We start from the raw sequence: 23724 nt of genomic DNA, 5'->3' as shown, positions 1-23724 counted from the left end.
ATGTAGGGGAATGCAAAGAGTGTTTGCACAAAGAAAACATATTTTTTCTTCACAGCAACTTGGACAATACTTATCACAATAAGTTCCACTCGCTTTACTTAAGGCGGAAACTTTTCTTAATAGCTTTTTGTGATAATCTGTTTGTTCAAGATAGTCACTTTAGTTTGCATTCTGAATAAATTTGACCCTACCATGGTCTGTTCTGTAGCCTCCGTAGGACTGCATGCTGGGAGATGGAGTTTGCCTGAGGTGATTCAATTCTGATATATTTTTCACTGAAAACACAAAGCAAACAAGAACAAGACATTTAGTTAAACCTAACAAAGAAAGCCCGGTCACAAATGCTTGCAAAATCAACTGCACACAGGTGAACATACAGCACTTACCATAAGGTGTAGGCGGTGAGATTGGGAAGGCAGGCGTTGGTGGAGTCATGTCACTCCCAGCCTCAACCCCGCAGTCTATGTCCGGGCCCTGGGCCCTGTAGTCGGCACTGTCAGTCCGGTACAACAGGGGATGCTGGAACAAACAGCACACACACATACATGCATGTAACTCACCATACTGAACAGATAGATACATTATTAGACATTGTGCACACATGTAGAATTTACCTGGGCCTGTGGAACACAGGAGGGGTATGTCCGCTGGCCCCTGTACTCCTCTGCCACACCCCATCCAGAGCTGCAGAAGCCTGGGTGATCCATGACATCACTTCCTTGACGACTCAGACTCCGCGTGACAACCCCACGTCCTTCGCTGGACTGGACAGCTGGATACACACAGGTAGACACGAGCAAACGGATCATTAAACGTTAACGGATTTACAGGAATGACTGATTTCAAGGAAGTAAAGTGTGTCAAAAAACACACCGAAAGTTAAAATAACAGTGCTTTGACCTTTGGTACTTTTAAGAGGAGTGTTCAGCAATATTTTCCAACCCTGTATCGTCTTCTAGTTACTGTTTGAAATGTCTGTCTACTCAGGAATAAAAGCATAAACTCCTCAGAATCACATGTTAAGATATCAAACAGTTTCATATGTGTGTAAAGCACAAACTAAATTGGTTAGCTTGCTCAGAATGAGTCAGATGAGTCATTTCTCGAACTATAACAATCTAAGATCATATCATCACATGATTTCACTCAAAGTAAATAAACAATATTATCATTATTTTCAATTCGAAAAAAAATATATTCCCATGTTCGATGCAGACATCTTTTTAAACTGGTACTTTCATGACAACGCTCTGGTCAAAATTCGGGGTTGATGACATATTTGTCATTCCATAAAGGAAAAGGGCCACACTGCTCATCTGAACAGTATCTAACCCCAGTGGTGCTGCCTGCAGTAATGTTTTGAGAGGACAGCTGAGGAATGCCAGGGGTCTGGCTGGTGGTCTAGAGGGTGTGGAGTGTGGGGGGGTTCAATGTTGTGACTACTCTGAAGAGTGCTGCCACTCAGCACTAGGGTGTTAATTTGAGCCCTCCCAGTGAGCTCCAGCCTCTCAACCCTGAAGAATGCTAATGGTGCAGAAGTGCTAATGGCAGGGACCATTACTCACACTGTCTGGGGCAGGTATGGATGACACAGACTGTGTCATGCATACTTGGCAGTTTTTCTCCATGCATGCATCACAGTGATGCAAGTTTTTACTTTTTCATTACATACATCCGCCTCACAGAATTTTATATACAGCGTGTGTGTACCATTGATCCGGATAATCTTTGTCTTTTGTCTGTATGTTGGTTAAGAGGTGTGAGAAGCTGTCATGAGGACAGGCGAGCATGGATCTGAATGGTTCGCTCACTATCACGAGACAAACTCATTCTCTCCGATGATTCACTTGCCACAAGTGCCACAATTTTTCTTTAACCAAATATAACCTCAAGAGCAGGGTTGGGCAATATGACAAGTAACTATATACTGTGAGGCAACAGAAATTTGGCTATGCCGTTTTCACCGAGGTAACACCCTTGATATTTGGCTGATATTAGCAATGCTGCAAATCAGTGAGTAAAGGCTTTTTCATCAAGGTGAATAAGTACATTGATTTCAGTTCTATCTCATTTGATAATTTTAGCTTCAAATGATTTGCCATTTGAATTTTCTGAGAACATACTCATATATTTATTACGCTAAACATCTTTGTAGTGATATAAATTTATACCCTACTAAAGAGAAATATTATACTGAGACATGCATTTTATTTAAAATAATAAAAAACAATAATTCATCAGAGTAATGGTGTGACTCTGATATCAACAGAAGGAAGAGCTGGAAACATGTGTGTCTTGGATCTTGTGCTACAGTATAATGGCATTTGATAAAATGCACTACTACTATAAAGCGATGAAGATTATAATATATATAATCCAAATGTAATTACAATATAATTTAGCTGCCTCCTGCAAATATGAAGGTATGACGAATTTAGCGTTGGGCCAAATTTCTTCTGCAGGCTTTATTCAAGTCTCACATGGAGATCATTCTCCACTTGAGTTTTTAACCACCTCTCATCACTTGCTGTATGTCAACAACCCCAGACACCTTCACACAACATCAACACTGTAACCTCTCTCTGGCATCTCCCTCAGCTCCCTTTCTTTTCCTTAGTGCGGTTAAAGATGTTTAAAATAAACTGAGCAGAACAGGTGAATTTAAGACAAAATGGTCAACGGTTAGTGAAAATAGTAACATAGAGGCTTGGTGTGATGACATGATGAGCAGACAGGAAAGCTTGTTTAGTCTAGTTACATGGCTACTGGCAAACCTTAGCCACAAAGGAGTATTAGAGCTTGAAAGGCTTTAGACAGTCATGATGCATCATCCATGAAAACAGAATAATTAAATCTGCCTCCCTGTAAGATCTCTGAGGCTCCTGTCATCAGTGTAAAATGATTAAAACCTACGTTAAAACCAAGCAATCCATTACTTCCTACAGGTTCTTTTGCGAATTAGCAAAGCTACAGCCTTCGGCGTTTGTTTCTTGGAATGACGCTCATGTGTAGCAGATATGCACAGACAGGTATGCCTTTGGAATCAAATGGAAAAAATATTTGCCTCTGGGCTCACTTGTTCCTCCTTTGGAAATTACTCGGGCCTCCCTATCTTGTGCCCCCCTGCAACCACACACACATGGTGGAGTGTGATACGCGCTAACACCCAGGCATTTTCACTGGTTTCCAGCTAAAAACACCCACGGAATGACTATCTTTGAGTTAAGAGTATCAAATCTGATGACCTGTAAGAGTTTGTTATGTCTACTGTAAAATTCAGATGTTTGTAACGTGGAAAACATTACTTGAGATGATTATGTTTACACAACTGTAGGGTAGATAGTCAAGTTTTGTAATCTAGTGATTTCTATTAAATTTTACAGCTTTTTGGTCGAGGCAGACATACTGTACAGTTATGCCCTTCAAAATGGTCTTGGGATCAATTACAACATGAACCAAGTAGAAATAAATGGCAGACATCTGCTGTAGATACAAGAGTCATTACGTTGCATAATATAGAATCTGTCCACACAACAAATCTAACAACAACAATCACAGGACACATGTTAATATTATAAGAGCATATCACTGAACTGCTGCCAGATGTTGCAACAACATGAGGCAATAAGTAGGGGAGCATCTATTGGAAATGACGAATATTAAATGCGTAATACTTCTTCTACACACAACAATAAGCTGCCAGTCTGCGGGTAAGTCTGAGGGAAACACAATTTTAAAGATTTCAGAAATCTATATTCCTCAGAACACAATCTCTTTAATCTAACACTGAGAGATGGTAATGTACAGAAAGGTCGATGACAGCTGCTCTCCTTCTCTTCATGTACCTTACTGATCCCAGAGTCAAGATAACTATACAGACAAGTCTGGACAGTGTTCTTTCCTCAGAAACATACTGAAAACATCTGAAAACCTGGCAACAACCCTGCTATTTCTGCCAGGTGGGAGAGGGAGAGAAGGTGTGCTTTGTTAAGTTAACTCTGTAGTGAAGGAGAAGAAAAGCTGATGCTGTAGGAGAGGAGCTACTCTGTTTTAAAAATATTCTTAGCATGTTAATAAAAAATGTCTTATTACTTATATCTTTGCCATGTTCATCATCAGACATTTCTTGGAGAACAACCTCCGGTTTCATAATGACTGTGACACATTTCTTTCACGACCACACTTCCAGACAACACCACATCGTCACCACCACCACACCCAGACTCTCTGACTATCTTACCTGTCTGCTGCGTGTTTTTCAGGGTTGCTGCATTATTATTGTTGAATCTGAGATTGATGCCGTTTGAGCATTTGGCGACTGAGCCGTTCACGTGCGCCCCGCCGTTCCTCTTAATGGAGCTGGTGTGGCTCGATACCGGCTCGAATGCGTGATCCAGGTCCATGATCAGCTGGTTGAGCTGGTCAATGGAGTTGTCAATGTCCATTGTTAGAGATTTAAACTCTTCGTCCCGTTTGTTGTTGTTGTTATTGTTTAGCGTCGCCTGGTCCTTGTGAGGCGCTGTGTCTCTCAGAGTATCCGCCGTCGTGTCCCTGGTGGGGACCTGTGGCTCGGTCGGCAGGCTGGTTTTGGGTGAACTGCTCCCTTGTTTGTTCCCCAGGTATCTTTCTGTATCATTTCCATCCTCAGGCATGTAGATAAACTGTTGTGCAGCAACCATCTGCTGCTGGCGGACCCATGACTGTGTGGAATAGCTTCCCTGTCTGTAGACATGCTGCTTTGGCATAGACGCACTGCTGGGATTAGACGAGGCCACAGAGTTACTCCTGGAGCTTAGACAGCCCCTTCTAGCCTCAGCATAGGCTCTCTCATATTCCTCCATTGGAGGATGTCCAGGGTGGTGGAGGTGGTGATGCTGGCTTTGGCTTTGCTGCTCCTCTCCTCCAGGACTCCCAAAGCCATCTGAAAGAAGGGAGTTCTGGCTGCTCTTGTGGCAGGAGGACGACAAGGTCCCTAAACTGTCCACACTGTGCAGATCATGACCTGTAATGACCTCATCATCCAGGATGTCGGTTTCCCTCTCTCGGGGACGGGGATCTCCGTTGATGTGCACTTGCGCTGGGACTATCTGCTGCATGCCCACTCTGGGGCCTTGATCATCCATCTCCTCCAGTGAAGGGTCCTCAACGCCAAAGCCGCTTAGAAGGCGCTTCAGCTGGACCTTTTCCTGCTGGCTGGGACCCTGGTTGGGCTTGATGGTGGCAGTGGTGTTGGTGATAGGTGTGGGTCTGTCTGCCCACAGAGAAGTGCTAGACAGGCCCGAGTCACTGCTGACAGAGAGGGCGTGGTCGCTGTGGTCGGGGCTGGAGGTGGCGGAGGTTGTGCGGGCCCCTCGGCCCAGCGTGGCCTCTCCTCCGTTGGCGCTCCGCTTGTTAGCCGCTTTGTCCTGGGTTAGGCCTTGAGAGCGTGGCGCTGTAAAATAGAAGAGATGCAGCGCTTCATACAGTCAGCTGGTATGGGCACACGTACACACAGAGACACACAAACAGCAGGAACTCACACAGACAAACGGTACAAAACCACAGACAAAACAAGACGCTGTTAACATGCATAATCATGTCACCCCACCAACTCCATCATTCACAATCTGTTACTGACAAAGCCCAACACTTACAATCACACAACACCTGACAAAGACAACATTGCAGACATTACAGGGCAACATTTCACATCAGACTAAAATACTACTACATTCTAACTAGGAAAATAATACATTGACAGAGAAAACATGTTAATGAATTGAAACAAATCACCTAATTACATATGTAAAAAAAAAAAGGTAAAACCAACCAAATTATTCAAATTTGTCATTTTGATATTCTAATCTGAGTTTATTTCCAAGCAAAAATATTCCAGTGATCTTGCCACAACAATTTCTCCTCTCCGATCAGGCTGCCAGGTGAACTAACAAGGTGCTAGTGCCTGCAGCGCACGCACCAGACAAAGGTATTCCTCATGCTCAGGTTATATAAGAGATGTTGAGAGTCTTCTATATGCTGCTACAAGAGTCAGATAGTGGATCTTCACAGTCTGACCCCTGCATTCCTCACCCTTCTGTGATTAAGCCACCCTATTCCCTCTTGCCTGCCCCTTGACCCCCAGCATATGTCCAAACAACCTCCTTAATCCTCAGAAGTCAAAGAAAAATCACTGAGGTCAGTCATTTTGCAAGGCTGAGTCAAATCCATCATGGCATAGACTTACGCAAAATGAGGGCTGGAGTAGAATTCCAAGTGCATGTGAGCGGCGTTGCCAAGTACGTAAAACTTGCTGTTTCACTGTCACTCTCTTTCTGCTTCAACAAAAGAGACCTGGAACATGACTCCTATGCTTCTCCCTCAATCTGCCGCCTTAAGTACTTGCCTTTCAGTCAAACCATGACCGCAGGATCTGAATACCAGACACGCATGATAAAAGCTCCCCCCTCCTCCTCCTCTCCGAAAGCTCCTGTATGTATGACTTGCCCCCCGCTTACACAAACACACTGGTGGGACTTGCATCCGGCCTTGAGCAGCCTCGGCTCAGGCCTCCATACAGGTCAGTTCCACCGGGAGTTTTCCAACAAATCCCTCTCGTAACATTCCTCTTGGCAAGGTGCAAGCAGGTTTTAAGACAGATGTTTCCCCTTTCCCTCCATGCTGCCCATCTTTTTCTTTCTGTTCCCCCTGTCATCGTCCTGCCTCTCCTCTCTTTTCCCTCCTCCTCATGGTCCCCCATCTGGCTCAACAACAACAACAAAAAAAAATCTCCTACCTTTACTGCCGCTGCCAGGTAAGCATGCAAGACAATCCCCATCTCCAGCAAAACAAAAGAAGAGGAGAAGAGGCCGTGCAGACACACGAGAGCAGACATGGCTTTTACCCAGCAGATGATGGTCAGGGTCAAATCAAGTGAGTTTCGAATGAGTTGGCCCTGCTTTCTTTCTCTGCTGAGAAGGTGAGAGTGTTTGCACTCCACACAAGGGGGGACCTTGAGATCTCCAAATAAGGGCAGAGGAATGTAAACAAGTGAGGCGGGGTTTAGGCGTGGGGGCGGGCCGGAGGAAAGTAGTAACCCGACCTCTTGCCCTGCATCAGGGGGACTACCCCACTGGGGAGAAAAGGGAGGAAAAAAGAGGGAAAGAAAGAAAGAAAGAGGGCGGCCCTGGAGAGGATCAGAGAATGAAAACAACATTCCTGCAGCTCCAGACTTTTTCACTCTGTAAAAAGACACTTTTTAATTAAAGCAATCCTTGCCTTCTACTTGGAGCTCTGGGCAATTTTCACGAAAAGCGGCAGCCAAGTTGTTTTTCTCTCACTCTTCTGTGTCATTAAATTACATGCCTGCCGCCCTCATGTACAATATCGGCAAGAAACAGATGTGCCCGAAACTCAATTACGGGGTTCCGCAATTGTTTTAAAAACTGTTTTACCTATCAGGGTTGTACTGACATTAACAAACCCATGAAACCTCTGAAAATCAGTCATTTATATCTAGCACTCATCATGTTGGTTGTTGTGGTATGGTTGGTCCCTGAATAATCTGCCAATTACAGTGCAGAGAGCGGCAAAACCAGAACTGTTCCTCCGGCTGCTCTCGTATCACAAGAGGAGGTCTGGTTGTGTATGGCCATGCAATTACCCAACCCTTTCCATTCCATTCCATCTCAGTTACTACAATCCTGCACCTCCTGAATGCCAAAATCATGAGTCAAGCATAATGATGATGATCATCCTCATTTTCTTCCGACCAAGCTTCTACATGTGCCTTCAATGTGTAGACAGCGGCCCCTAAAAATCCTGCGTACAGTTTGTACAGGACATACTGTACATATAGAAAGCATAGAAAGGAACTCGCTGTCGAGGGGAAACCCCTTTATAGAACTGCTAAATTGGACAAAAACATTCTGTCACATACCTGTGGTGGTATTTAGCCATGCAGAAAGTTTTTTCTTTTGCTTGCCCAGGTTTTGAGGTATCCACTTCTAACATTTCTGTCTACTCCAATTCAATGGATGTGAATTAAAATTCTCTTGTAGTGCTCAAAGTATTGGACAATTCTATTAAAAAAAACATATCTTTTCAGAAAATATCCTCACTCCAGATTTAATTGGAACTACATTCTATTAAAAATAGTCTCAGTGAAAGCTGTTGATACTGTCAATTGTTGATTATCCAGAGCGACAGAAACACTGAGTTTTAAGTTCATTCTTGACCTTGGGAACAGCAGTTGATAATCTCAACTAAAGGATTATCCAGTAAGTCATGAAACTGTAAATTTCAAATTTCCATTTTTTTCCGTGCACTTTAAGGACTGGAACAGCTACTAAAATGGACCATGAAGTGAGATTGCTTTGTCAGCCGCTTTTTCTGTGGTCAGGAATGAACTACTAAGCACAACTTTAAAGCCAACATGGATAAAAAGTCCTTAACATGCTCCAAAAAAATGGAAATTTCAAACATCCATCATTCCATGACATCTGGGCAATCTCATCTGCTGACCAACATTATGTTATACAACTGAAAGCTCCACGACTGCTACGAACAGACACAGACATTGAGTTGATGTTTTTGGAAGTATTTATTTTTTTGGGGTTGGTGGCACCCAAAACCTCTGATATAACTATGAATATCTATTCAGCATTTCTCAACAAATCAATCAATCAACCAACTCTTTTCTACAGACAGCTGTTGGTTAAGACAATGACCTGCTTTGACGGTTAACTCAAATAAACACCCTTTCTGGACAAACAATCTTTTAAAATCCGATTCTTAATTCACACATGGGGATAAACACACATTCTCACTGCTTATTGAAGAAAACCCATTGAAGTAAATGAGGTTTTCTTTTCACAGTCTTAGCACTACAGTGGCAAACGTTTTTGAGACTTCCTCCTCCCGACCAGCCTGTGAGTGACAGCGTCTCGGAGGGAGACTGAGCCCGCTAGAGGACTGGTGGTAAGTAGATGTAGAATTCCAACAAAGCTCCCAGTCTTCCCTCTCAGATGTAGTGTTTACATGAGAAAACAAGGCTGTAAATATCCCACATGAATGCTTTGGAATCAAGGGGAGAGAAAAAAAATTGCTCCCTTGTTGCTTCGCTTTGATGAATTCTTAAATATTAGCGTCTGCTCTTTCATTGCATTCCCAGAGGTGAGCATAAAATTATATATAAATGTGTTGGGGTATTTTAAATGAAAAAAAAAAAAAGGCAGCTCATTTTCATCAAGCTGAACTTAGCTTATAAAAACACTCAATGAATCCTGGGAATGGGTGGATCTGCGTTTTAATGCCACCACCAAGTCACTCTATTCTGGGAGGTTGTTGTGAATTCTGTGGTTGAGTGGAGAGCAACAACCGCAGCTAGGACGGGACGCCCCGACAGGGTGGCTCTGAGTGTGAGGCTGTGTGTGTGTGTGTGCAGGCGCTAGTGAGAGTGTGTATGTGTGTGTGTGTGTGGGATGGTTAAAGCATGCCTATTCATTTGATGAAACAACAAAATAGAAACCTCTTGAGAACAGCTCTTCCTTTGAACCCAGTATTCCCTACACACAACAACACTCCTCCCCGTCCTTCACACAGAAACAACACTGCTTGTCATACTCATCATGCTGCAACCTAAAGAGTTTCTTACACCAAAGTAAATTTTAGCTTTCGTTTCCTTTCCTTGCCATAATTAAAGTCTTCCACAAGGCCTGTCCGGGGTTTTAAGTATTCCCGTTAGCAACGATTGCAACATAAACCAAGCTAGCGGTGCTCGTGTGTGCATGTTAATGCAATCACACTGCAGTCCCTCAACAACATGGAGCAGGACCTGTCACGCTCTGTTAATTCCCTGGAAGAAAAATAGAGTGTGTGTGTCTGTTTGTGTAAGTGAGAAACACACTGAACACAGGAGAAGTCATAGCGAGAGAAAAGGAGGGGGGGGGGAACCTCATGTTATGCCTAAATAACACCCTATGGACTCTTCTCCCATTCATAAAAAACAGACTGATATTTCCCCTCAGACGGAGTGTGATTCATTAGGTTGATGCTGTTAAAACAAAGTACTGTGAGTCATGTAGTGACTAATGCAGCGTAGCAACAGTACCTTCACCATCACAGATGTTCTGGTAGGAGTCCCAGCGGGTTAGAGAATCTGCTGTGTTGTAGTCCACAATAACATCCGCCCCGTTTTGCCACCTGTCAGGACCTGGACCCAAAAATAACATTTTTTGTAGATACTGTATCTGGGTATGTTTTCAGTACAGGGATTAGCACAGCATACTGTTATTATTTTAACTTCAGTAATGGCTCGAATGAGGAGAAAGAAAGTAGGATTTGACTTAGTTGGACATTTTTGTGTAGATATTTAAGGTTGGGGCCTGATATTTTTTCTAGATTTTTCAGATGTAAAAGCCTTAAAGAAATAGTTGGACATTTTGGGAAATATGCCTATTTGCTTTCTTGCCAAAAGTGAGATGAAAAGATGGCTACCACTCTCATGTCTGTACAGAAGCAGGGAGTTTGCTTAGCCATATATATATATATATATGGCTAAGCAAACTATATATATATATATATATATATATATATATATATATATATATAGTTAATTAATGGGCATTTGAGTTTGTTTGTTTTTTTTACATTTATTCGGAGCCAGGCTAACTATTTCCTACGTCCAGTCTTTATGTTTAGCTAAGCTAACCGTCTCCTGGCTCCAGCTTTTATTTACCATGCAGACATGAGAGTGACATCAATAAAACTCTTGGCACAAAAGGGAGTAAGCATATTATTTTCCAGAATGTTGTACTATTCCTTTTAAAATGGCCTCAACATATCATGGGATATAACAAAAAATAACGCCCAAGCGGGTTTTATTCGAGGTTTTACTGTGACCCCTGAGGCTGTTGACTGAAATCATATCTACATCACATTGTTGGGGGATAACAATGACTGGAAATGTCAAGTTTTTGATAAATAGACCAACGCATGCCCAAAATTCTACCGAAAAATCTTTCTGACCTTTTCTGACCATTCTCATTGTGTAATTGGAACAAAGAGGATTGTTACATTTTTGAAAATGTGTTTAACAGACACACCAGAAAATATATACAGCGCATGCAATATCAGACACACATATATAGACCCACACAACATAGTTTCACTCCTGTGGGGCTCTGAGGCAGCACATGCTGTGCTTCTTTACCTCTCTGTCAGCACACACTTCACACTACATTTCCCCTCTGCAGCATTCCACATCCCTTCTCACCGGGGGGCAAAGGGGGAGGAACAGAGCACAGGAAGGCACGAAGGGGAAAATGGAGAAAGCACTTGTGTCTGCTTTTCCAACTAGCTCTCCCTGTAGCAACTTATTGAAACATTGAAGAGTTGGGAATCTACCTGGTATCTTCTCCGGTCCCTCAGAGAACACCAGCTCCACTTTACCGTAATCTGGAAATCTGGGATCTGAAATGTTAGCACACAGGAATGCAATGAGTGTGGCCACTCAGAATTGGAAAGATGAACGATGTTGTTGGTCTGCAGCTAAGATTGTCTCAGTACACGTAACATGTTTGGGAAAACAAGATTATCAGTCTCAAAGCGCCAAGTCTAAATTAAGTCCAGACTGAGCCCCGCAAAACGCAGCGAGGAGCAGAGGAGTTGCTGTAAACTAGCGGCATGTTGAGACCTGTTCCCTGGGTTTTTTGTTTTTTTTTTGTTACCTTTGTTGGCAGTCTCCATGTCCTCTTTTTCAAACATCAGGTTGTAGCCCTGCACTGCTCCCGTGTGGAACTGCAGCCGGAAGATGACTTCACGCTCCGAAGAAATGTCACTTTTGTGATAACATTTAATCTAAACGAAAATAAAAAAATATATATATATATGGTGATTGCTACAATGAGTAATGAAATTCTGAACAGTCATCTTGTTTGTTTTCCTACCATAATGTCCCCTTTTAGAAGCTGGGCAGGCTCCAGAGTGATGCATACACGGCCTCTGTGGCCTGGACCAATATGACTGAAAGAAAAACAACAGAGAAGTCAGGCAAAATGAGCTGGAGTTTGAAAGCAGTCATAAATATTTACAGAAAGCAGTAACTCCGAGTTAAAATCAGCATTAAACTAAGTTAAACAGAAAATTATTTTGATGTATTTCTGCATTCTTTGATGTAAACTATAATGTTTCCATTACTATACCGCATGTGAGAGCTACTTACTAGACTCCAGATGAATACACTGCTTGCATTCCCTGGTAGACTTTGATGTATGGTCGACATACTGAAAAAATCATAATAGAAAAAAGGTTAATTCTCAAAAAATGTTTGTTACAAGTGAATTTATATCACGACCTTCAGTAGCCTGTCAGGTAAGATATTCATGAGAAGCTTTTGAGATGGTTTTGCTCACAGCTCAAGTGTGATAAGCTCTTCTTGTGAGAAAGAGATTTCAACTTCACATGTGACGAAGAGCTTTGTTGTTTCACTCAAATGAGTGAAAACAGCAATTTACATGCAAACGTGGGTGTGAATTGCCGTGGATTTACTGGGAGCCCATAAAGACGTTCTTCTCTTCAGTTCTGTTTATATGTACAGTATAAGTGCTTCTATGTGTCTGAGCCTGCGTGTGTGTATGTGTGTTGGAAAGAGAGAAAGATATAAAGGGCAGATAAATCTCCATCTTGTTTACTGCCCCGACACTGATGTGGTTGTGTCTGGATTCTTGTATACTGTCATGATAGCAGTGACTGTATTTTCCGTGGGAGTTGCAGCTGTGTGTGGCGGTAAACAATATGAGCTTAACCTCCAGTGGCGTCGAAGTTCGGCATCCCGTGAAGGATGATGCAGTGTAGGAACAAGGGGGAGGTGTTGATCTTCATGGATCCACTTAAAAGACTGTTGAGGATCCAAACATACCTGACATGAAAGCACAGAGGCGAAGTTAAATAATATTCAGGGCGACTATGTATTACCAAAACCAAAAACACATTAAACATGCTGTGTATGTTTTTAGGGCTGACAGATGTTTACATATTCTTTAATCCAAAAATTACTAATTTAAATAATATTTTTTGCCAAGTTCAGACTGGATCTGACACACATAATGCAACTCAATCTCCATCGTTTGTTTGTCAAGGCAAGAAATTTAAAGCTACAACCAGCGGCAGGTTAGCTTAGCTTAGCACAAAGAAACATTTGAGAAGGTTGGAAGAACATGTTACATAACAAATGTTTGTATCCCTCAAAGTAAGGCATCGCAAAAAGTATCGTTCAGACATTTATATCAACTCAGCATCAGCAACAATGCCCAACCATCCTGATATAGTGTCATCTGTCCATGTTGCCATCATTGAAGGTTTATCTCAGATAAACATGGTTACAAGACAGCTTGGAGAAACTATAATAAAACAAATCTGAGAAACCAGTTCTCCAAAAGAGACATTGGTGTGAGCGATGATGATTCACCGTAATACACAAGGGTTAGGATCATGCCAGGTCACCATGGGAGCTCATTCTCATTACAATTATCAACAATGACTATCTTCTCATTGAAAAAAAAAATAGACAAACAACATCAGGGCACACACAGTCTGTATTGAATCAGGTGGGTCTGAATGTGTTTGGACGGAGACACGGGCCAACAAAGCACCAGCTGGATGGATGGATATAGACGTATGTTATCATACAGAAGGGCGTGCTTATGTTTTGGGTCTTACCGTTTCTGCGAAGGTGTCATCAGAGCTGAGACCTTATCATCGTAGTATTTCCTCATCGCGAAGCGGTCCAACGCCTGATCAGCACTTTGAGGGAGACGGGGAGACACATTAAACACTTTAGGTAATTATGACTTAAGAGAGAGATTACACTCTGCTGCTCTATAATTGAATGGTGTTAACCCTAACTTAAATTAGGACAACACAGACACACATGCATACACATGCATAATGGACAAGAGTGAAAGTAACCGGAGAGACAAGGGATTCCAGCAGAGAGGAAGAGAATGCCAGCCTTAAGTAAACACGGAGGGGGAGAGGAGGACAGAGAAAGGCCAGAGTGTGTGCACAGCTCGGCTATTCAGACAGCCCTAAAACCAACAGGCGCTGGAGCCTTTTCACCACAGCTCTGTTTCTCTCTCGTCGTCCCTCTCTCTCTGCTCCCCCCCCCCCCCGAATCTATTCCATTGTAATTCTGCCTCATTGTTTTCCTATCTCTTCCTCTACCTCTTTTTGCCCTCTGTCTTTCACATTCACCTTACCGACCCGGTCCTCCTCAGTGGGACACAAACACTAAGGGAGGCAGAGATTGGTCAAACCAGAAGGCCCGTGTGTGCTCATGCCACAATGACTGCTGTGTGTAGAAAGGATCTACATAGTGGCATAACACCGGGCCCGTCTCTCAAAATGTTTGCTGCATTTCTTGACTTTAGGGCTTAGCAAAAGCGGCAACCTGGTTTGAATCAATTTGACTGACAACGGTTTGAAAATTAGAATCGCTTTTCTCCGAGATGAATAGATTTTATGAAACCGAAACTGTGGCCAGAAGCTGTTACAGTAACTAACATGTTTCCGAGTTGATTCATGAAACTCTATATGGGGTGATTCATACTGCAAATTGTGTGGTTTTCCTTTGAATTTGGTGATATTCTTTTGACTCACTTTCTGAATCACCTTGACCCTCAGTTAAGGGAGGTAAACAAATCAGCTGCGGTTGAGCGATGACATTGCTTGTGGTCTACGAAATGAGTCTCCATGTGTGTTGTGGGTTGTTGTTGATATCATTTGTTGGCAACAGTGAGTGGGCGTATTATGATAAATCCTGACTTCAATTACATTTATAGTAACATAGGATTAAAAATGTGACACATAGCAGCGATTACCTGGCTGATACATCTGTGAAATGCACAAAGGATGAAATGACAACACCGATCCGACCCTTGCCGCCCTGAAGAAACAAGAGAGGACAGGAGATGATTCACTACACATTTAAAACTTCTGGTTGTACTCTGTTTCAAAGGCCCTAAAAACTTATTTTCTCAATCATCTTCCTACATAAACATGCTATTTTCTGCCAAAGTTAGAAAAGTGTTGGTTAATTCCTGTGGGATATTTCTGTATTTCTTTTTCTCAGTGTTATTTACACTGGTTTGAAGTGGGCAGGGTTCATTTAGGAAAAGGCTTTGTGCACCAACAAGATCTAACAACATTTGAATCAAACTCCAGTGATGTTTGGTTGGTTGTTAGGTCACTGTCAATTAAATTTGATCAAACCACAGCAGTTCTTGTGAACAGATTGGCTTAATTTGATCCGATAACCTCTTCATAAATAATGCCTACAGATGTTTTTTTCTTCATTTGTTTCTTATTTAACATCATAGAGATATACTCAAAATGTGAAACTTTCAGGGGCTTTAACAAAACTTTAGAAATGTGTAATGAAAATGTGGTCCGTCAGGGGTACATTATGAGGGCTAAATTATTAACAAGACACCAAAATACAGCTGATACAACAAAACTTGTGAATGCTCACCCTGCAGTGTATAACCACCACATGCAGAGGGTCAGCATTGAGCCAGCCCTCCATGGCCTTACAGATGGTGCAGATCTTATCCAGAGGTGGAGCATGGAAGTCTGGCCAGCCTGTATCCAAAGTCTACAGACACATTATACACTGTGAACATACACCGCATCTTTGTACACAACTAGAAGGCACATCCTCTGCATTACCAATCAATATTATAGTGTTTACTGGAACTGGATACAATTGATAAAAGAAGATGAATGGATATCTCAACACGCAAACTTACCTTTGGGTTCATTCTAGAGAGATCATGTCTTTTCTCTGACAGGTTGATAATCTAAAGAAAACATAAAACAAAGTGTGTGACTTAACACGTTGTCTCCAAGATTACTGCACCTCACTTCTAAAACAAACGTCTGCTTTGACTGATTCTTACGTTAGCTTGCGTAAAAAAGATGAGCTAAGCGCTCTGAGATCAATACTTTGTCAACATCCACTGAAAGCCCATGAGCCCTGACATCAATGCTGTTTGCACTTTGACACTTGGCTCGGAGAGACAGCGAGCAGCATACGCACGAGCACTGACCAGGTAATTGTCTGCATGCTTGGACTTGAGCATTCGCGTGACATCCTTCAGGTTGTGTGAGTAGATCTCCTCTGAACATCCCCGGGGGAAGAACACAGCGATGATGCGCTCTGTGATGTACGTCAGGTCGAGCTCATATCCCTCCTCCATCCTGAATCTGGGGCCGTCCTGTTGAAAATAAAGAAGTAGTGGCTCAGGCCTTTCAACTACCTCACATCATTCCCGCTTTAAGCAGGTGACTTTGCTCAAGTCAATATTTGATGGTCAAAGTCCTCAGCTTTCAGTCATTGTGTCCACATTTCCCCCAGATATCTTTATAGAATGACCTCAATACCAGATTGTATGACAGAGGGTGTCTTGTTTGAGCAGCAACGGCCAACAGTGTGTGTCACAAATGAACAGTAAACCAACGGCTTTTTAACAGGTGAGAGATGACTGCCACTTATCTCTACTGCAAAGAGAGATACAGTACAGTGGTATCAAAAGATTGAACACCAGCTAGCTAGTTACCACAGTCAAAGTAACAATGACAAAGAAAAAAAAAAACTTTCAAAGAATTCCGGTTGAAACCAGTTGCTGTAAATCCCTGAGTGATGGCGTGTCCCTCTGACCTCATGGCCATGAACTTCCTGCAGTGGTGGTCTGGAGAGAGCCTGTCTCCCCCCCGCAGCCCTACCACACCCACAGACACATCCCTTATTCTCTTATCTAGTCATCTCTGTATGGCCTCCCTGTAGCTGCCTGTCAGCTGGAGAAAAGCAAACTGTTGCCTCTCGCCCACACTAACGAACAATTAGTCTGTTAATCAACTGACGGAGATAACAGTAATTGTCTTTTATTAGGTTAAAATGCCAAAATGAGCTGGTTCCAGCTTACAGATGTGAGGATTTGCAGATTTTCTTTCATTCGAAGATAAAAACTTAGCCTCTGGGGAATTGTGATCGCCAGATTTCACCATTTTCTCATATTTCATAGACTTAACAATCGATAGACCAAACAGATTATCAGCAGACTAATTAAAGATAAACCTGAGTTTGATTTTAGCCAATAGTGTGCACATAGTGTGTGTGAACAAAGTGGCAAATTGCAGTTGTTGATTTGTGTTGTGTGAGATTTTGAGGATTTTTCCACAAAAGTGCTCCCAGCTACTTTTCCCGGTTATTTCAAGGAGGTGAGGGGTGTTGACAGCCACATCACAGCCAGTGAAACAAACTTAGATAGATAGATAGTATTCCCTGATAGAATGTGGATATTTCATGTTTTAATTTTTCATTCATGATATTCACATCTCGAACTATGTCATTCAACTGTTGTCTTTTATGATCTGATTTCTTTTTGGGGTGTCTGTGATACATTTTACCTTGTCGGTTTACTGATTGTTCATATGGTTCAATGGTTTCTAGTTTTCAGTTCCAATGTTCTATTATTTCCTACTGTCGGACATAGAATTCCTGTCTCCATCTTGATAATGGTTGGTGGACTGTGAAAACACCGGGGACAACGATGGAAGTAATTCAAGGGCTTCATCTTTCTTTCCCTGATCAAACAAACTGCTGAGCCAGATTTTGACTGAATGTTGACGACTTTAAAATAAAAAAAAAATCATTGATCTATACATGTGTGCTGCATTTGTAAGAGATAAGTGATCAATTCTGGTTGATTAATGATTCAGATTTGATGCAAACACAAACACAACCACACACACACAGAGACACACATTCCAAATGCTGCCAAAGATATCATCATCCTTCTTGAATGACCCCGATTGTTTGTTGTGATTAAACTATCCGCAGTCAAGAATGTGTCTGTCAATTAAGTCTGAAATGACTGCAGGCTACAGCCCAACACTTTGAAGGGGGCCAGAGAGGGAGCCATAAACCAGAGCACATTGTAGCCACGGCTTAAACCAACCCTCAGAGCGGAATGAAAGAGGCCATGTGTATGAAGAGGTCATCACTCGGGGAAACCGAGCTGGGTGTTTTGTGAGTATGTGTGTTGGAGGAGGTGGGAGCAAGGGGAAGAGGTACTTGGGGGTTGTTGGAACTAATGGCAGGGTTAGTCTATTTCCCTTGAGACTCTGAGGCAAAACTGTTGACTAATGGGAAATTAATGAACAGGTCGGCCAGTACTTAGACTCTGTGTATCTCCAGGGCAGAGGCATGGGAAGAGGGCTTAGTAATGTTTTGGAAGTGTCAAAGTACTATGCTAACTAGAGATTAGAAGGGAATCTAACCAACACTTACCCTCTATGTGACCCAGAGACTGTTAATTAATTTGCTACAGCAGTTATGAGTTGGATTTTTAAAGGAGTAGTTTGACATTTTGAGAGTGATATTGAACTAATTGCTCAATATATGCTAAATATAAAGAACAGCCAGCAGCTCGTTAGCTTAGCTTAGCATAAAGACTGAAAACAGAGGGAAACAGCTAGCCTGGCTGTTGAAAAAGCTCACTGATTATCTCGTTTCTTTTATCTATACAAACACTTAAAAGCAAAAATGTTGTTTTTTCAGGAGGTTATGTGCCGGACTTTTACTTGGCCCAGGCACAGTAATTTCCTACTTAATTACATACTTAGTGGGCAATTTCAAGGTAATTAAACAAAGGGAAATTAAAGTTCAAGCCAATTCAATTAAAAGCCATTAATATCTACAAAAGATGCCAATACATCACTTTATAAAATAACTCACAAAACTTCTAAATATCAGCTTGCAGCTTTTTAATTTCACATGAATAACTCATGTGCAGCACAGCAGTAACCAACATCCTTTTCCTACTAAGACCTCTCATTTCTCCCACTCATCATTCAAGCCAACGTGAGCGACTTGCCCCAGCACGCACTAAAGATAATTGGTCTTTAATTTGCACTGACTGCTTTTGTTCCTGGTTTGAGGCACAGCATTAGCTCACAAAGGCAGAATAAGCAGTGCCAAGGAACTCAAATCCCGAGCCCACCCATGGCACTGTGAGAGCAAGGCTGGTAGAGAGGACTTGGGTAGGCTGAGTGATTTTTAAAAAAAAAAAAAAAAGGGTTGCCAGGTCTACTGTGAACAAGCTGCAACAGGTTTACTAAGGTCAGGATGTTGGGGGATTAGGGTGTGTCTGGCTCCCCTAGCTCCAACCCCTACAGGTAAGAGCTTGACTCGGCTGCGTGGGTGCTGTCAGCCACGTTCACACATGCATGACCATCACCTGCTGGGACCTATTCCAAATGCCTTCCTTTCAATCACCCTGAACATTGAAATAAATTAATAAAATGTTTCATTTATGAGCAAAGAAATGCAGGAAGATAGAGTAGGAAGCCAAATTAAAGTGTTGGGATGCAGCATGCTTCTATTTCAAGAGCCACACCCTTCACCTGGCCTGCACTGTATGGAATCTTCCATTTTGTATGAGCAGGTGAACCGCGAGATGAAAGAAGACGGCAACATGTAAGTGGACACGCACTGCAGGAAGAGAGCAATTCCAAAAACTCAGACAGAGTTAGTCAGCCCCTACGGGTTAAATCACGGCCTAATCATGTGAATGATGACCTCATGGTTGTTTTCATTTTTGAGTCCATTGTGGTGACAACAGTTGGCAAAAACTTTGCATACTTGTCTGTCACAAATAATAAAACTCTCCAGAGCCTTGGCTTGAGCCAAAGCAACCAAATCCATTTACGTGGAAGTGTGTTTCTATGTGATTAGGCTGGTTGCTACATGTCTAGAGGCTCCCTGGCTGCATTTTCTATTAGTGATTTCTGTGTGGTCATCATCATATAGATTGCTTTTACATAATTGTACAAACTAGTGGAAGAAGAAATACAGTGTTGAGAAAAAGTCTTATTCAAATGAGGAAAGTATAAGGTAAAGATGCTATATGTTTTCAAGACAGTGTCCATGATGAGACGAGTATTTCAGCTTTTTGGATTTGATGATGGATTTAGTTGTAAAATGCCAGATTCGTGACAAATTCCTACCACGAGTTAGCATCAGAGCTCAAAGTGATGGTTTTTTTCATACCAAACATCCCAAAGCCAAAAAGTGTTACAATGATATGAAGCAGAAAAGCATCAAATCCTTATATTGGAGAAGCTGCTACAACCAAACTTTGGTGTAGTTTTACCGGATAAAAGTCTGCCTTTATCGATTAATCTTTATTCAAATGGATTGGTTGTAATTTAGTAAGAGTTGCCCAGTGTTTTCAAACTAGTTAAAGCAAACTATAACTATTCCTGCACACATATGAAAGCAATCAAAGGATCCCTCCCCCACATTCACACTCCGAAATCAAACGAAATTGCCTCTTTTGGCTCTCGCCTCTGGTTTATGATTGACATGTTATGGCAACAGCCTCCATTTTCTGACAACTTGAATATTTTTATAGGTCCATTAAACTGAAATAAAAATAGGTCCACTGATATTCATCACTGAAAGAAAAAAAAAAAAAACATTTTCCAAATAGCACCCAACCCCTTGTTACACTTCAACACAAACCTTATCTGGTACAGACTCCACTGCTGTTATGGCTAAGAATTTAGCTTTCATTGATGCTAAAGTCCATCCAACCAATCTTGTAAGACATGTATTTTTTCTTCCTATGAAAATAGGAGCCACACATACAGTACACTACTGTCTCTTTGGGAGTCTCTGGACAGATTAATGATCTCCTACGCTGTTTGTCTGGTAACACCTAAAGTGCCATAAATGCTTCAGGAAGTCTGGCTGCCTGCAGGGGCCTGCTGTACTGAAATGTTTTTTACTATATTTAGGCTACATTTTCTCCTATCAGCTTTATTTCATTGTCTGCCCAGCACATAAAAGGAACTATTCACGCCTGTTTACCACTCACATCAGATGGCAGTGGTTGTACAACCACACCACATTTGTTTCTTGCCCTTATCCTCTGGCTGTAGACTCGCAGCTGGTATTTAGCGTTCACATCTAATAGCCACCTAATAACTCTGATACCATCAGGTTCACTGTTCCAAACCGCCTTGTATTTATACTTGGCAGGATTGTTTGCCTCATACTGCGGGATAACATGTCCAGAGTGACTTAACAGGCTGGTTTCAGGGCCCAGAGAGGGACAAGGCCACAGTTTGTTCTGGCCTTTTCCTGTCAGGGGCTCTATATGTTTACGCTGCGGCTTTGACACCCATTCACTACTGCTGAAGAACTGAAATAAACAAAACCATGAAATCTATAGAAGAAAAAAGCCACGGAAGAGGGGAGCGGGTATTTTAGCAAGTTTATTTAGTAACCCTGGAAGTCTAACATGTATTTGTCCCACATTTTCATGAGATATTTTGAAAGGAATAAAAATGACAGCCCTAGCTCTGAGCAAATCTGTGCGCCCTTAAGGCTCCTAAAGTACTCCCTAATTACTGTTTTCTATCCCAAGGTCATAGTGGAATGTGTTCCAAAATGGATTACGTTCCCACTCTCACTCGCTTATTCTCTCCATCTCTCTTTTTCTTTCCCTTCTTTCTTGCCATTCTTGCCTCTTTATTGCTTTCATTCTCCTTCCTTTTCCCAGGTCTCCTTCTCTACATTTAATGGCTTACACATGTCAGCCAAGTGGCCGTGGCACCACTGTGACAAAGTGAAATGCCCCAGTGCTCTGGCCCATGCTGTTCTTCCCAGAGTTAGATCACAGTGTTCTGCTTACAGTACACAACCCCAACCCTCTGCCAACCCACCTGTCCAAACCACACTATCAGCATCCCCATTCATTTGTCACTCTGCCAACTCTTTATAATTGCCGCCTGTTATCAGTGAAAGAAAACGGACGCTTTGGGTGTCTGACTTTGCTCAGGCGCGCATTTCTTTCGCCTTCAGACACAGATATTGTTCATACGACTCTGACCTCAAAATAGAACCAGCAACAAAAGCTATAATTGCCAGTTCAAAAAAAAAAAAAAAAAGTGTTTCTCCTGTCTCGCTGGGTCTGTAATTAAAGCTAATCTTGAAAGAGTTTAGCCTGCAAAATGTTTGGGGCAACCTGCATGGTTTATGTTGCTTGAAAGAAAGGTGCGCAGCAGGGTGTAAATGCAGGTGTGTGTCTGATTTCAAGCTGTAAGCAGGGAAAGGGAGGGACTGATATTCAGGTGAAGAGGACTGCAGCTGCTGTGATGTGAGGACGCTTGTACATGTCATCAACAATGGCTGCCTGAGAAGCATAGCCCTAAGGCCGCAAATACCACGCAGCAGCTGTAGCTCAAAGAAAACAGCCACACTCTCTCGATTTGTTTGTCTCCATCATTTATCCACCGGCAGAAGAGACCAAACAATAAACAAAGGACAGATTACTGGGTACAAGTCTTCCACAAGAATGGCCCCATATGCTTCACATTATAAAAGGTCTCCACTTCACCATAGCCCACAAAAGCAAGGAACCCCAAATTATAGTCACAGCAAAACACAATTCATTGAGGAAGACATTTAAAAGTTAAAAAGACTGAGAGGTCAAGCTTTAGGAAGTTCAAGTCAAAGACTTTCAATAATACTCTTTCATATTAAAAAGAAAAGAAAAAAATCACAAGATCAGTGCTTGCTCAGTTTGAATGACTCCCTTCTCTGTCTTCAGGGTCCTGCTGAAAGAGCTGGGGCACAAACACACACACATGCACACACACACACTCCTGGTTTTAGTAGGACACAGAGCCAAGGTAAATACAGAGAGCACTGCCCTGTTTTGCACTTTGAATAAATGAGCAAACCCAATGAAATGTGACTGAGCAAAGGGCTAAAGAGAAGAGAAAAAAAAAAGATTGAAAGGTACTCCAGTGTGTGGAGCCCTAATCCTACACTGACCAGCCCGACTTTGAAACCCTCGCTGCTAATGACTGACCGTGGAAAAAGTTCAGACACTGTGCCTTACCTTCTCAAAATGAAAGCGAGTATTTTGATTCTTCTTTTTTCCCCCCTCTGATTCCCTTTGTCAGTCAGAGCTGCTGAAAGGGGGTAAAGTCCTGAGTCAAAGAGCCCTCAGCCCGTCATACAGGCTTAGTGCAGGGTGAGAGGCTCATTTTCCTCTGCTGGAATGTGCTCTCAGAGGCGCTCCTGTGAGCTCACTTTGTCCCAGCTGGACCCGGTACTCTCCTCGGTCTTTTCTGTGGCTGTCGGTGATAAAATGGAAGCCCTTGCTCGGTTCCTGAACTGCTGCTTCTCCTGCTGTCTGTTGCTGCTGCTGCTGCTGCTGCTCAGCCCCCCCCCAGCGTACTTCCTCCAGTCCAGGCTGCCGCTGCAGCCGCCACAAGTCCTGGCATGGGATAGTCCTCCCACTGCGCCGCTAGGGCTGTCTCCCTTGTTCCCTCCCCCTTCCACTCTACCTCCCCTCTTTGGCCTCCTCCCTCTGCCTCTCTCCATTTGTTCTCACCCTTACCCCTCACACGCAGACGGAGACTTCCTCCAGCAACCCCCCATGGACCCCCCAAAAACTCACCACTGAATATGTGGAGACTGCAAAATAAACGATAGAAGTCGTGGCATTATTTGATATTTGGTTCATGAATTTGTCCATTCTATCAGAACATAGAATTTTATTTTATTATTTTTTTTGTTTGTTTTGGCGCAGCTAAAACTTGATTATGCCTACATCACCTAAAATTAAGACTAGTGATTAGTGTTTCAAGTCTGGTCAAGTCAGTTTTATTTAT

General features: G+C 42.4%; 1 protein-coding gene across 1 annotated transcript in view; it reads right to left on the bottom strand.

Moving 5' to 3' along the window:
* The window catches only part of LOC121908577 (tensin-3-like), a 33710-nt gene extending 10345 nt beyond the window's left edge, over positions 1 to 23365 (bottom strand). Inside the window, exons 1-16 of the mRNA XM_042428707.1 lie at positions 22947 to 23365; positions 16083 to 16250; positions 15783 to 15833; positions 15506 to 15628; positions 14856 to 14920; positions 13696 to 13779; positions 12783 to 12895; positions 12200 to 12260; positions 11925 to 12000; positions 11706 to 11835; positions 11383 to 11448; positions 10088 to 10189; positions 4241 to 5431; positions 615 to 772; positions 387 to 519; positions 192 to 275 (exon numbers count right to left, since the gene is read on the bottom strand). Coding sequence (XP_042284641.1) covers positions 192 to 275; positions 387 to 519; positions 615 to 772; positions 4241 to 5431; positions 10088 to 10189; positions 11383 to 11448; positions 11706 to 11835; positions 11925 to 12000; positions 12200 to 12260; positions 12783 to 12895; positions 13696 to 13779; positions 14856 to 14920; positions 15506 to 15628; positions 15783 to 15833; positions 16083 to 16232 — 2587 coding nt within the window. The 5' untranslated portion in view covers positions 16233 to 16250; positions 22947 to 23365. The remainder of the gene's footprint in view (positions 1 to 191; positions 276 to 386; positions 520 to 614; positions 773 to 4240; positions 5432 to 10087; positions 10190 to 11382; positions 11449 to 11705; positions 11836 to 11924; positions 12001 to 12199; positions 12261 to 12782; positions 12896 to 13695; positions 13780 to 14855; positions 14921 to 15505; positions 15629 to 15782; positions 15834 to 16082; positions 16251 to 22946) is intronic.
* Between the last annotated feature and the right edge of the window lie 359 nt (positions 23366 to 23724).

Source organism: Thunnus maccoyii, chromosome 12 (genome assembly GCF_910596095.1).
Source record: "Thunnus maccoyii chromosome 12, fThuMac1.1, whole genome shotgun sequence".
NCBI lineage: Eukaryota > Metazoa > Chordata > Actinopteri > Scombriformes > Scombridae > Thunnus > Thunnus maccoyii.
The sequence above is the reverse complement of the archived record's forward strand: the minus strand, read 5'-3'. Positions and strand labels throughout refer to the sequence as shown.